Source organism: Talpa occidentalis, unplaced genomic scaffold, assembly GCF_014898055.3.
Source record: "Talpa occidentalis isolate TD23 unplaced genomic scaffold, MPIMG_talOcc4v2.1 talOcc4.6, whole genome shotgun sequence".
Classification (NCBI taxonomy): Eukaryota; Metazoa; Chordata; class Mammalia; order Eulipotyphla; family Talpidae; genus Talpa; species Talpa occidentalis.
This window is the reverse complement of record NW_023604972.1, coordinates 119,876,054-119,890,115: the sequence shown is the minus strand read 5'-3', so window position 1 is coordinate 119,890,115 and position 14,062 is coordinate 119,876,054. Positions and strand designations below refer to the sequence as shown.

The 14,062-nt window shown below is 33.5% G+C and overlaps 1 protein-coding gene across 4 annotated transcripts in view; it reads right to left on the bottom strand.

Moving 5' to 3' along the window:
* Window positions 1–14,062, bottom strand: part of RICTOR (RPTOR independent companion of MTOR complex 2) — a 105,118-nt gene that overhangs the window by 64,832 nt on the left and 26,224 nt on the right. For all 4 annotated transcript variants that reach the window (XM_037529954.2, XM_037529955.1, XM_054688208.1 and 1 more), the window contains one exon: window positions 5,328–5,425. In XM_037529954.2, the coding sequence (XP_037385851.1) occupies window positions 5,328–5,425 (98 nt within the window). The remainder of the gene's footprint in view (window positions 1–5,327; window positions 5,426–14,062) is intronic.

Genomic DNA, 14,062 nt, shown 5'->3' with positions numbered 1-14,062 from the left:
TTAAACAGAGTAAGATTCTGATAACATATCACTTGTTTATTTTTATTAAATTCCATGTCTAACATCAATCATTTTATTTGTTGAAAGTAATCCATGACTCTTATAAAAACTAAATTACTCAAAAGTATCTATTAATAATATTCTGTGCTGAAAATACCAAAACAAAGTCTAAACCATCTCTAAATAGTAAAAACATCGGAGTGATCATTCAATTACTATTTTTTAAAAAATGTAATGGGCAGTTAAATGTTATTCTCATTTTACTCGTATTGATTTGAGGTTAAATGAATCGTCCTACTAAATAAGCAAAAAGTAGAATAAACCAACTTGTAAAAAATAGCTTATTACAGATTCAAATTCCACAGAATGGTCTTTTCAGAGGGCAATTTAGAAATAAGCTTTGAAATTAAAAGTGGATTGCTTTTTATTTGGCTAAGCAAAAACTTCTAAAAATCTATTTTTCATAAAATCATACCCAAGTGTTATTGTTTACAATAACAAAAACAAGTGGGGAAAACTTATATTTTTGATGGTGGAAGGATAAAATAAATTATGCTGTATGTATGTAAACATATGTATATATATATGTGAATATAAAACATAGCTATATATAAAAAAATAGAAAAGTAAAGGATTCTGATATATTGGGAAATAGAAAAACAAACTACAAATCAACACAACTCATGATCTCATTATAAAAGACTTTTGGATATTCATACATACACGCACAATAAGCTATATAAATGGTGAACTGAGCACTACATTACTATACTTCTTTTTGTTTAGCTCATTTAATTCTCAGAACTCAATGAAACAATTATACAAACACTCACATACACATATTATTACAACAGATACGGATAGATACCTTTCAGTGGTTAACACTGAAAGTCATATTTTTATCAGTAGGGACCTGAATGGGAAAGGTATGTGAGAGAAAACTTTCACTTTGTGACCATCTATTCTGCTGTATTGTTTGATTTTTTTACATTTAGATTATAATATTTTGAGGGAACAAAATAACTGTTTTGGAGATTCTAGTATAAATAGTAAGATTAAATATAGGAAAGAGAACTTTGAGAATGTGAAAGATCTTAAAAACAGGTCTTTAGATTATGAGCATGTTGTCAGCTTTAAAAATAGAACACTAAGATTATATTCATCAGCAGTCTGTTATATACATTACTTTATCTAGTGAAGTGATGTCAGAAGGCAAGCATGCGTGCATGACATTCATGATGTTATAGAATCATATCACCAGCATCCTCTCTTTGCACTTTAAAAGGAGACTTAATTCTAGGGACAAAATTTACACTATACAACATTTTAGCCCCACTGTCTACTATGTTAACTTAGCTAAGCTTATACTTAATAACAAAACAAATGCCAATACCAACAAAAATTCATATTTAAAAATGCAAAGTCTTCCCAATGTAATATAAAACCTTTAATTAAATATTTGTTATTTGGGGGGCCTCCCTGTGGCGCAAGGGGTTAAGACACATCCTATGAACTTATCTGAAGTCACTGCGGCACAAGTTCGATCTCCGGCCAGGGAAGAGATCCACATGGCGCAGCAGACCTCTCCTGACTCGCCCGCTCCTCCCTCAGCAGGGTGTTTCAGTCAATCTGCCTGTTCTGTTCCCCACTCTGTCTCTGGTGAATCCCCTTACCCTCCGCACCTCAAGCCTGTACCCCAGTTCCTGTATGCATAAATAAATAAATCTTTAAATAAATAAATAAATATTTGTTATTCGCCAGGCTTTAGGGTAGAGCAGGATGTAAGAATGGTGAACTAAATACCATATAGTTCTTGTGTTTAAAAAATTCAGTTTAAGATAATAACTTTACCATAACACATAATTACAAAAGAATAGGCAAAAATTGGTAGACACATAATAAGCTGTTATGGGAACACAGAGTAGGGTCAACAATTAACTACTAAATAATCTCCTGACATTATAATTATTTTTCTTATTTTCTTATTCTATAAAGCTAGTCTTATAAACTGTTGAGGATTGCTAAATTTTATTCTGTAAGGACATGAAGTTATATACTTTATAGGAATACCAGCTCTGTAAGTATCCATTAATCTGGCTCTCCAATGAAACAAAATGTAGATATCATAATTAAATCCAGTTTAATGTTTATTTGGTGCTAGGTATTTAGAAATTTTGTAATAAGAACTACAGTAGTGCTTTTTAACCAAAAGTAATTCTGTACCATGGGAAACAGTTGGCAATATCAGGACATATTTTTGCCTATCCCAACTAGTGGAGGTATGCTTCTAGCATATAATAGATAGAGGCTAAGGACTCTGCTTGACACCATAAAACAGTACCCCAAACAAACAATAATCTCGCCCAATATGTCAATATTGCTAAGGGTGAAAAACTCTATTATAGTAACAATTTACCAGCCTGCAACTCAAGCTATTAAGCAAACTCACTTTCCAAAAGTTATGCAAAAAACTAAAAAAGTGACAAAATGTTAGAAAACAAAACAAAAACAAATCCCAGGTTGAAAGGTACTATCTGTTCAAGTATATATTATATGCTAGGTACTATATTGGAATCTTGCCTCCAGTGGCAGCAGATTAAGTAAAGAATTTGGCCCAAAATAGCTTTGATAATTAGGGTCAAAGCTAGGCTGTAAGTTCCCATCTATTTTATCTAAAGATCATGCTTTTCCCATTACATCACGGAGCAGCCAAAACAGATCTTATCAAGTCCAAACTTTATGGACTTTACTAACAGAACAGGCCCTGGGATCCTGACTCAAGGTGGGACCCTCATATTGCAGACAATTCTATTAGGTTTGGATATGCGGTTTTAAAATCCATAAATAATCTAAAGACACAAATAAAGGATATGCTATTAGCTGACACCAAGATAGCAGGGAAATAAGAAAGCTATAAACAAAGACTATATACAACAAAAACAAACAAGAATACAAAAGCACAAAAGCCCAGGGCTTCCTAACAGAGATAATTATTCTATATAGTAGGGGAAGGGAAGGAGAGAGGAACAGAGAAAGGAGGGAGAGATTAGGGAAGAAAAGAAAGAGAATAGGAGAGAGTGAAAAGAGAAGATAAAGGCACAAAGGGAGTAGCAGAATGGAGGAAAAGAGGAGGAGAAGGAAGCAGACAGAGAAAACACTAGAAGAGCACAAATGAAGGGAGAACAAGTAGAGTATTGGAATAACTTAAGGAAACACTATGGGGGAAATCAGACAAAGTCCTCTGAATGGACTGACACAGTGAAGAGAAAAAGGAAGAGGGCCTCCCCTGGTGGCGCAGGTGGTTGAGCGCCTTGCTGTGAAGCTGTCTGCAGCCTCTGCAGCGCTGGTTCGATCCCGGCCAGCCAGCGAGGGTCCCACATGGTGGGGCAGACCTCGCCTGTCTGGCCCGCTGCTCCCCTCAGCGTGTATTTTGTCAGTCTGCCTGTTCTGTTCCCCTCTTGGTCTCTGGTGAATCCTCTCACCCTCCCGCACATCTGGTCTGTACCCCGGTTCTTGTATAAAATAAATAAATAAATCTTTTTAAAAAAGAGAAAAAGAAAGAGAGAGAAGACAATGGCCGATAACCCAAGAGAATCTGAGATGTAAACAGACATAAATGGGGGCTAGAGAAGGGAAAATAAAAGGTATGGCTAACAGATTCCTAAAAATAGATGTGTATGCCACTCCTACTCTAAAAAGTTCTGCATCTGCACATTCCATTATGACTGATAGCTACTAGCAGCAGATGGTAACAAGCAATGAAAATGTGGCTAGTGTGAACTGTGAGTGCTATAAACGTAATATTCATACTTGATTTCAAAAATGTTAAATATACCACTAATGTTATACTAATTGCATCAAATGACAATAATTTGGATATACTGGAATAAAGAAAAGGGTTATTAAAATTAATATGACAAGTTTCTGTTACCTTTTTAGTGTGGCTACTAGAAATATTAAAATTACATTATGTGGCTCAGATTGAATTTCTACTGGATAGTACTGCTCTACACTTTTAAGTTTGCTTTAGGACCCACACTGGTGCCAGAATGAAATAAACAAAATCACTGTCATTCATCTATCCATCCCCAATCCACAAAATCCTAGGTCGCAAGAGTTGTAAAAATATATCTCTAGCTGTTACCTGATAATAACATAAGCTCAAACAAGCCATAAACCTCTATCAAAAACCTCTAACAGGTAAATCAAGGCAAGTGGAAAGATCTACCAGGGTTGAATGAAGAATGTGGAAATAAAACTAGGAAATTTAATAGAAGATGCAAATTTGGAATCTTGAAACAACTTATTAACAACTTGACATATGACCAGCAAACTAAAAGAAAGGTATTTGAAGATTTTCATTACATACATAAAATAAAAACATAGGAGGCTTCCCTGGTGGCACAAGGAGTTAAGCACTGCGCTATGAAGCAGTCCGAAGCCTCTACTGCACGAGTTTGATCCCGGCCCCGCCAGGGAGCAACCCACATGGTGAAGCAGATCTCTCCTGTCTCGCCTGCTGCTCCCCTCAGCAGCGTGTTTCAGTGAGTCTGCCTGTTCTGTTCCCCCTCTGTCTCTGGTGAATCCTCTCACCCACCTATGTTTACTTAAGCATAAACATACTTATCATATATTGTCATGAAAAAAAAGAGTAAAATATATCATTATGTGAATAATATTGAAGACTGGTCTGGATGTGAACTTCTCAGTGACCTTTTTCTTTATTCTTTTCTGAACCTACCAAATTTTCTGCAAGTATATAATGCTTCCGTTATTCAAATGCATTTATATTTAAAACACATGACAAGGGGCCTCCCCGGTGGCGCAGCGGTTGAGCGCTGGGTTGCGAAGCTGCCCGCAGCCTCTGCGGCGCCGGTTCGATCCCCGGCTGCTCCCCGGCCACCGGAGGAGGGTCCCACATGGCGCGCAGACCTCTCCTGCCGCCCGCTGCTCCCCTCAGCAGTGTACTTCGGTCCTTCTGCCTGCTCTGTTCTCCGCTCTGGCTCTGGTGAATTCTCTCACCCTCCCGCGCTTCTGACTGTACCCAGTGCATGTATAAACAAAAAAAAAAAACAAACAAATAAAGAAAGAAAGAAAGAAAGAAAAAACATGCCTCTATATATAAAAAAAAAAAAAATACATTCAAGGGATTAATCAAGGTGCTGCAACATGTAAGAACTCAATAAAACCTTAAAACACATGACAAAATCCCTGAGAAGCAGCAGAGGAAATTCTTTGAGTGTATCTCATTAATGATTGATTGTCTATTAAGTATCGTAAGGAATAAAGAATTTAAGATGATATTAATAAAGATTCAAGTTACTTACCTTAGTAAAGTTATTCAGATGGCCTAGTTTTCTCATATTTGAAACTCCTTGTAATTTTGCCACATTTTGGAGAATCTCCCTTAAATTATCAGAAGGTTCTAGAATAAAAAATAAGACAATTTAACATAATTTAAAAGAGCATTTTCTTAACCAAACACATAAAACATGCAATACAAAAACTTCGCAACTTTGGCTCTTGGTTTAACATTTTACTCTCTATCTTAAACCCATCTACTTAGGTAACTTCAAAGTCCATCCATGCAGATGACCTATTCGATGACCTTGACATATCTAGTCCTCTCATGAATGTGGTCCAACTCTGTGTATCTTCACCTGGAATTATTAAACAACTAAATCTTAAATTTGAATATCCTAACCTTCACTTCTGGATACAATAAAAATACTATCCTCTTTGAATCACAAAAAAAAAAAAAAAATGAAACAAACAAAAACTGGACAAAATATATGAAACTATAGCTCGCGAGACAATGGACATCAGGAACTAAAGAACAATGATTCCTGAAATGAGAAACACAAGTGTGCTCTACAAATGTCCTAGCTTGCTGTCCCTAACAGTATTTCAGGCCTTGGTATTGAAAAGAGAAACCCAGGCAAGCAGTTTGAATTGAAGAGACAGAGCTCAGAGTCTGAGGAGACCAAGAACTCTTAACAGAAGAGAGCAATTCAGAGAAAGAATGCTGCAGATAGTTCTCAGATAGTCAGCAGAGCAATGTTTAGTGCATGTGAGGAAATCAGTGCTTAAGAGAATTAAAGGCAAGAATGTTCAGCATTCTACAGGGCAGGGAACAGTGTTCATTCCTATCCAGACTGAAAAACTTCACAGTTCACAGGACTTTAAAGTCTTGGTTAGGTAGTGGGGAACAATGAGATATAGAGTAAACATTTCTTTGATCCCAACTAACAAATCTCCAAAGCAAGAGCTGAAAAAATTAAAAACTCTTTTCAAGTAACTAAACTATGCTTTAAACCAATATCAAAAAGATTTGTAATAAGAAATATGTACAGCACCTAATAAGGTAAAATTTACAATGTTTAGCATGTAGTCGAAAATTATGCATGCAAAGAAAAAAGAAGACATGACCATTAATGAGCAGAGAAATTTATCAACTGAAAATGATCCACAACTGACACATGTGTGAGAATTAGCAGAAAAGGACTCTAAAACAGTTTTTATAACTATAATCTATATGTTCAAAATCTTAAAGGCATGCATTTAAAAAACACATACAAACAATTTCTGGAGGTGAAAACTACCATGTCTCAGATGAAAACATGCTATATGGGAATAACATTCAAATTTTATCTCAAACATTTTATAGAAGGTAAGCATTGTTAATTTAAATACAAAGCAAAAGAAATTATCTAAAATTTAACACAATAAGAAAAATAATGATAGAGCATTTGTGGGCTGTAGAACTTCAAATAGCCTAACACAATTACCATACATGTAATTGGAGTCCTCAAAGGAAAGAAATGAGGGACAGAAAATTTATTTGAAGACATAATAGATGAAAACTTTCCTAATTTGATGAAAATAAGTCAATAAAGCGAAGTAGTTCAACAAACCCCAAGTACAGAAAACAATGAAGGGAAACCAGACCAACACATGGCCTAATCACGTTAGTCAAAACCACTGGCAGGGAAAACCTTTAAAGCAGCCAGATAAAAGAAGACATGTTACTTGGAGAGGGTCAAAGAAAAGGATGACAGCATATTTCTTGCAGCAAATGTGGCAAATAATAAGACAGTGAAGCTACATCTTAAAATACTGAGAGAAAAAAATGCTTTAAAAATGTAAAAACCACTCTTAGCTCACTTGCTATATAAACACAGGCATAGTATAATAGATGGCCAGTAGATTTCAAGAGTAGATGACCCCATGATAAACAGATTACTAAAATCCAGAATAAAAGTGTGAAGCTCCTCAGATTGCTACAGCTAGTTTTCTATTAATACATGTGGCATCCTATTTATTTTAAATAAAACTAACAATCTAAAAAAATTACATTGCAACAGTTTAATTACTAGAACCATTTAATACTTCCTTTGACATTTTTATTTAACACAAAACCAAGAACAGTATTTTTGATCAGTGTTTTCCTCAGCAAGTGAAACTGCATTGTCTTATTTTACAATTAGCTTGCATATTCCTACCTTCTCCCATTCTCTACTACTGAGTGTTGGCTGTTACAATCACAAATTGGTTTGTGTCAGACCACTAAGGACATTACATATCCCAGTTACTTCCAATCAGTTTTGTAATTGCTTCATACTGAAATGATTCATTTGATTTTAGAGCATCTTCTACAGATTTTGGATTTTTTTAACGCAAATGAAATTCCAATAGAAGTTAAGTGGTTTAGAAGGTTTTTATAATTAATGGTTCAGGCAATCTTAAAACTAGAACGAAAAAGTTTATTGTGTGGGATCAGATTGCATTAAAAAGAATTACAAGGGAATATAAATTACAAGATTACCATTAGTATTTAGTAATATTTTTCGTTATTATAAATGGTATGCATTTGGAAAGACTGTGGGAGAAAAACTGTAAGCCACTGATGTTAAAATGAATTAACTATCTGAAAACTTTACAAAAATTTCTTAACAACCCTTAAAGTAATTTAGATTCCACAGTGGCTTGCAATGTCAGAATTAAGGATTATTAATGTCAATGTGAAATTCACCTACTGAAAAAATATAACTTAACCATTTAACATTAATTTATAATTAGATTGTCAGATACCAAAGTGTCACTAAAGTAACCACTTACTATTATGTAATGAACTGACAGAAAGCTAAAATGGTTAATCTGAAAATTCTTCACAAAGGCTGGTAGATTCAAATTATTGCCTATTTTCTAGGTGCAAACTGCTGACAATTTTACCAAAAAAAAACAAAGACTTATATGTGAATTAATTAATTTAACAAGTAAAAGGAAATTTAAGAGGTTTATCTGTCTCCTTTTATTCTCACTGTTTCCAATTTAGCATCTCCAAAACTAACTGTTGCCAACAGTGTTATGTCAGTACTATAATGCATATATGAGATGATCTGTGATAGTCTCTGAAACCTTTAAGTGTAAGAAACTAACAGCTACATAAAGGAGAAAGAAAAAAGAATTGTGGCTGGCTAGTTATCATGGCAAATCATAAAAATGCAAGCAAGCAAAACATGAAAGAATTACTAGAATTAGTGGCTCTCTTCTTTATTGTGTAATTTGTAAATTTTATTGTATGTTCCTGATGGGTCTCTCTGGAGGTGATAAAATAACTGCAGTCACTCAATATATCCAGCAGTTTAGTGCAATATTATATAAAAACATACACATACACATACATACAAACATATAGAAACCACTAAAAGAAAATTACAGTAACTAAACTTTCATCTATCTACATATATATGTAATGTTAAATAGCTTCATTCCCCTTCTAACTTAATTATCTATGTGCATAATATATGCACACACATCTGTGTGTATATACGTAAACATGCATTATTTTAAAATGCCCTCTATATATTGCTTTGTAACTTGTTGAAATATTCTATATGAATAATTTAACTAGCTACCTGTTAAATAAATAACAATATAAAATTGATTTTTAATAAAATTTAGGTTCAAGTACACACAGTGAATTAATGCCCATAAAACTTCTCGTGTACAACTATTTGGGAGTACACAACTTTTGAATGAAAAATAACTGTACTGAATCTAGCTTATTCACCTACAAACCGTGGAGCCTTGGCTAAGACACAACTTCTGGGACAACTATTTTCTCATGCCTACAGTGAAAACAATTACCTACCTTGAAAGTATTGTTATAAGATATGAGGTATAATTTAGCACAGTGTCATTACAAATACTCAATAAGCAGTAGACATGATAACTGAAAGTTATTATTTGTTTAGCAAAACAATTTTTATGAATCAATCATGTGAAATTCTACAGGTGGGCAGTCCAAGCAAATGTATAACTCATACATCAGTATGCTTAAAGAATGTTTGTTATATGTTTTCATGAATTACTTTTATGATTCAAGATTTGATCATTAAAATAGAAACTTATTAACCTTCATGAAAATTTCAGAGAGAAATTAGGAATGATAACACACTTGAACAATATTTTCTGTAATTTGTGAATATATGTGCCTAATACATAAGCAACTGGCTAGAAAGCTGGGGACACAAAATATAATAAAATTAAACGTAACTATATAAATCTGATCTGTACTTATACTTTATTATCTATGGTTATTGTCAGCAAACATAAAAGATTAAAAGAATATAAAAATTACTACAGTTGGCATTATCTTTGCAAAAGCAAGCAGTAAATCTGTCTCCTTCACCAGCAAAAACACTGGGAGTATATCTTGCCACCCTTACCCAGGGTCCAAAAGTTGAGGAAGCACTGCTTCAAGCTATCTAACATTTCCTGAAGTTCTAGCCATTATTAATATCAGTTATATAATTTAATACAAAAAGGATCTATTCCAAAGATAGCATAATGGATAAAGGACCTTCCTTTCACTGCTAATGCAGAGAAATACAGAACTTCCCAGGAGAGTCCATTACATTTTGGAAGTAGTACAGTATTTTTTCTTATACTGAAGCCAAAATCTGCCCTTTTGTAATAATGTCCATCCATTCATTCTGGTGTAACTATCTAATATGTAGAACAGGTACTGGTATCATCTTCCCTCAGATGCTGAAAATAATCATGTTTCCTGTCAAGCTAACTATGGCAGAAAATAACCTTTTGATAATCACTGGTATATTTTAAATATAAACACTACAGTAGAAATGAGCAAGGGAAATCTATCAAGCAATTGCTACTGCAAGTAAATCAGTTTAGTAATAATCTTAAAATCAGGCTGACTTCACTATAAACTAAATATTTTCACAGATTATTTTAAAAGAATGATGCACCTATTAAGAGTGAATGATTTTTAAGAGTCAGGACTACATGGACAGCAATCTGATACTAGATTCCTTTAATCTGGCATGCCCTGTTTCTCTACCCAAATTGGGGAAAATCCTGCTCACTCTAAGAGGATCATTCAGTAGTGTAAAGGTTTTCCTAATTCTACAACTCCCCTCTTTATGTTCCCATAACATTCTTTATACCATTATTATAGCAGCTATAACAATTCATGTATTTGATCTGCCTGTGTTCTGAAGTATACCTATTGTGTGTGATTATTAATACCACCGCCTTTCATTCCCTAATGTATCCTAGGTTGTATTGTAAATTATATGATCACCATTAATACAGTTAAATATGAACTACTCTTTGTAAGATTTTCTTACAACTACATTTGTTCTAAATCTTCTGTTCCTAGAGATTGGAAGGTCACATTTTGTTGGGTTCTTGTCTTAGTGTCCTACTCTTATAATAATGATGACCTAAAGAGGTAAGGCAACTTCTGATCTGAAATATTACAATAATGTCTTCCCACTGGTTCAGGGGTTCAGATCTTCTTCAACTTCAATTTTAGATTGTCAAATTACCTCATTTTACACCTTCCTCTCTACACAAAAATGTCTTCTTTCTACAAATTCAAAGTATTGCTTCATTTTGAATGACTTCAGGGGAAATGAGTCTATAAACCGATGGAGAAAGGAAAAAAGACCCTGTAGAGGGTTTATCATTTCACACCTTTGATTAGATAAATTAAATGATTTATAATTTGCTGATGGAATAGTTTACAATTTTATTAATAAAAACTATGTCTTTAATTGGTTTATTATGAGTATTGCTATATAACTGTCAGACACAAAGCAGAATTGACCTCAGTAAGACCATTAAAAAGAAAAGTCGGGCCTCCCTGGTAGTGCAAGGGATTAAAACGCAGCACTATGAAGCTACCCACAGCCACCACAGCACAAGTTCCATCCCTGGCCAGGGAGGTGACACACATGGTCACAGCAGACCTCTCCTGACTCGCCCGCTGCTCCCCTCAGCAGTGTATTTCAGTCAGTCTGCCTGTTCTGTTTCCCACTCTGGCTCTGGTGAATCCTCTCACCCCCCACATCTCTGACCTGTACCCCAGTTCTTGTATGAATAAATAAATCTTTTTTTTAAAAAAAGTCATCTGGAAATAGTAAATGATTCATATGAACAGAACTTCTATTAAAAGTTAAATGAATACATAATCTTAATACTTAAAAGCTATTACCTTTATTTCAAATCATTATTTTGAATAAGTTATATAATAAATGGATTATAAATGGCTTTAAAAATTTAAAATTAAGTTTTAAGTGATAGAATAATCCTACCAGTTCTTGAGGGAAAAAAAATATACTACGAACATTACATACAGCAAGAACAATACAGTGGGAACAAGTTTCCCCTTTGGATTAGTTTTACATGTTTTATTATTTATCATTTATTAGATAACTGAAGTTATAAATGTACCATATAAAGAATATATAAATGTATTTTATAAAGGGTAGTTCTGATCTATTCTTGGAATAGTTTTACATTTATATTTCTAAGTTTTATTCAGCCACACATTTCAGTTCTCACTAATTGCCATATACTGTGCCAACTGCCAAGTGAGAAATAGTAATAAATGTAAGATAAAGCCTCAGACTTGGAGATAAAATTTAAAGGGGAAAAAGAGAGGCACAAAAATATTTATTAGTAATGGAATTAGAGAGACAGGTAACACTATCGGAACAAAATATAAAGAGATGCCTGACAGAGACTTCATTAGATGAGTATGGGGAACTGTGTCTTGTTTACACATGCATCACTAGTCTCTGACATAATACCAAGAATGTGGATAGTTCTCTATAAACACTGGTTAAAAGAAAAACCGAACAAGAGAGCAAGAGAGCTGTTAGTCAGGTCAGGCTTGACCTTAGAACTTGATTCTTAAAAATAAATAAGTCTTCTAGGCACATAAGATAGGGAAAGGCCATCTGTAAAAACATGGAACATTTAAAAAATATGGTATTTTTCTCAAGGAATTAAAGAATAGCAAGATATTCTGTATTCCCAGAAAATAAGATCACAGGGACAAGGGAGAGTGAAGTTGCTCCAACAGCTGTATAAAATGTATACCTAGAAACTTACTATCTTTGGGCAACAGGTAACTACAAAGGATGGCATTATACAAATGGATGATATTATCAGCTCTGTGCATTAAAATGCCATCTTTAGAGAATAGACTTCAGGGACAGAGATAAGTTTAAACAAAAAGTTAGAAAAATCTTCCTGCAAAAAACCTTCATGGATAATGGATTAGAGATGGGGGAAAGGTGGAAAGGCAAATCTTATGTTTCTCAATAGCATTTACTAATGATAGTATTTACTAACAGGGAATCACAGAGTAAGTACAGATTTAGGGGTAATTTTTTTTTTTTTTTTTAGTAATTTGTAGCAAGCATATGCACAAAACCAAACAATAACAAAAAATTCCTTACAATGTTATATGTTAAAATGAGTCAAAGCTAATAACTAGTCAGTCCTGCATCAAAATCAGATTTATAGACCAGTGGTTTTCAAACTTATGTTGATAAGATATATATGGGTTATTATAAGAAATACTGATTCCAAAGTGAAGTATACCTGGAAAGTGACCCATGTTAACCTGTATTTATAGGAGGCACTTCTGTGATTCCTATGCTCACTGAAATTTGAAACATGTTGTCAAGACTGACAGAGTATTAAATAACCATATTTTCTTATCTCTTTGGATTCTTTGATCCAACCTTTACAAGAGACAATAACCTACTCTGAAATATGGTGGTATATCATTTTCAAATAAGAATATGTTACAATATTCAACAACACCCACTGATACAAAAATAATAATTACAAATACATATATACAACCTACAACTTTGTGCTAGTATTTTTACATAAACTAAGTCTGCACATCAAACATTTAAGGGAGGTACTATTAATGCCATCCCCATGTTAAGAAATTATTCTAGATATATTAATTCACTACTTGCCTAAAACCATGTAAGTATCAGAAGTGGCAGGATTTGAACCTAAACAATCTGATTCTGAAGCCTAACCTTTATTCCTTCATATGCTATCACCCTACATTCTACCCACCTCATTATAAAGCCTTTAGCAGTACATACCAGTTTATAATTACAAATTTTTATTTGCATGTTTATATGAAGTTACCTCCTCAAACTGTTAAGTCTGTTTTAGTGCACCATTGTAATATAAATCCTAATATCTAGAACTGTATGTGGTTGACACACAGTAATCACTAAAAAAAATACTAATGGAATAAAAGAATATACTATTCAGAAACAATTACTTTTATTTCTTGATTTCACAAAGTGTATCAACCTGTGAAAAGTCATTGCACAGTACATTTATCTCTCTAGCTTTAGTACATTAAATAGTTAAAAACATTTTTATATTATTACATATCATAGACTATTTATTCTTTCATATTAAACAGGAATTTACTACTTTAACTGGACTTTCAGTGTGGCATTGTAACAAAATAATGTCCCCAGGTCAGAATAGTGAATATTAAAAAACTAGAACTGACAACTAAAATAATATCTTATGACTAATTATAATGGCAATAGTTATAGTAAAAAGAAATAAAGATCATACTGCTCTGTAATGTGTTTGTCAAACTCTGAGGATCATCAATAAATTGTAACAATCATTCCTCCAAAACCAAACCAAAACATCTTTCTATTGCTTGAAAAGGAATTTCACTTTCTAAGAACAAATA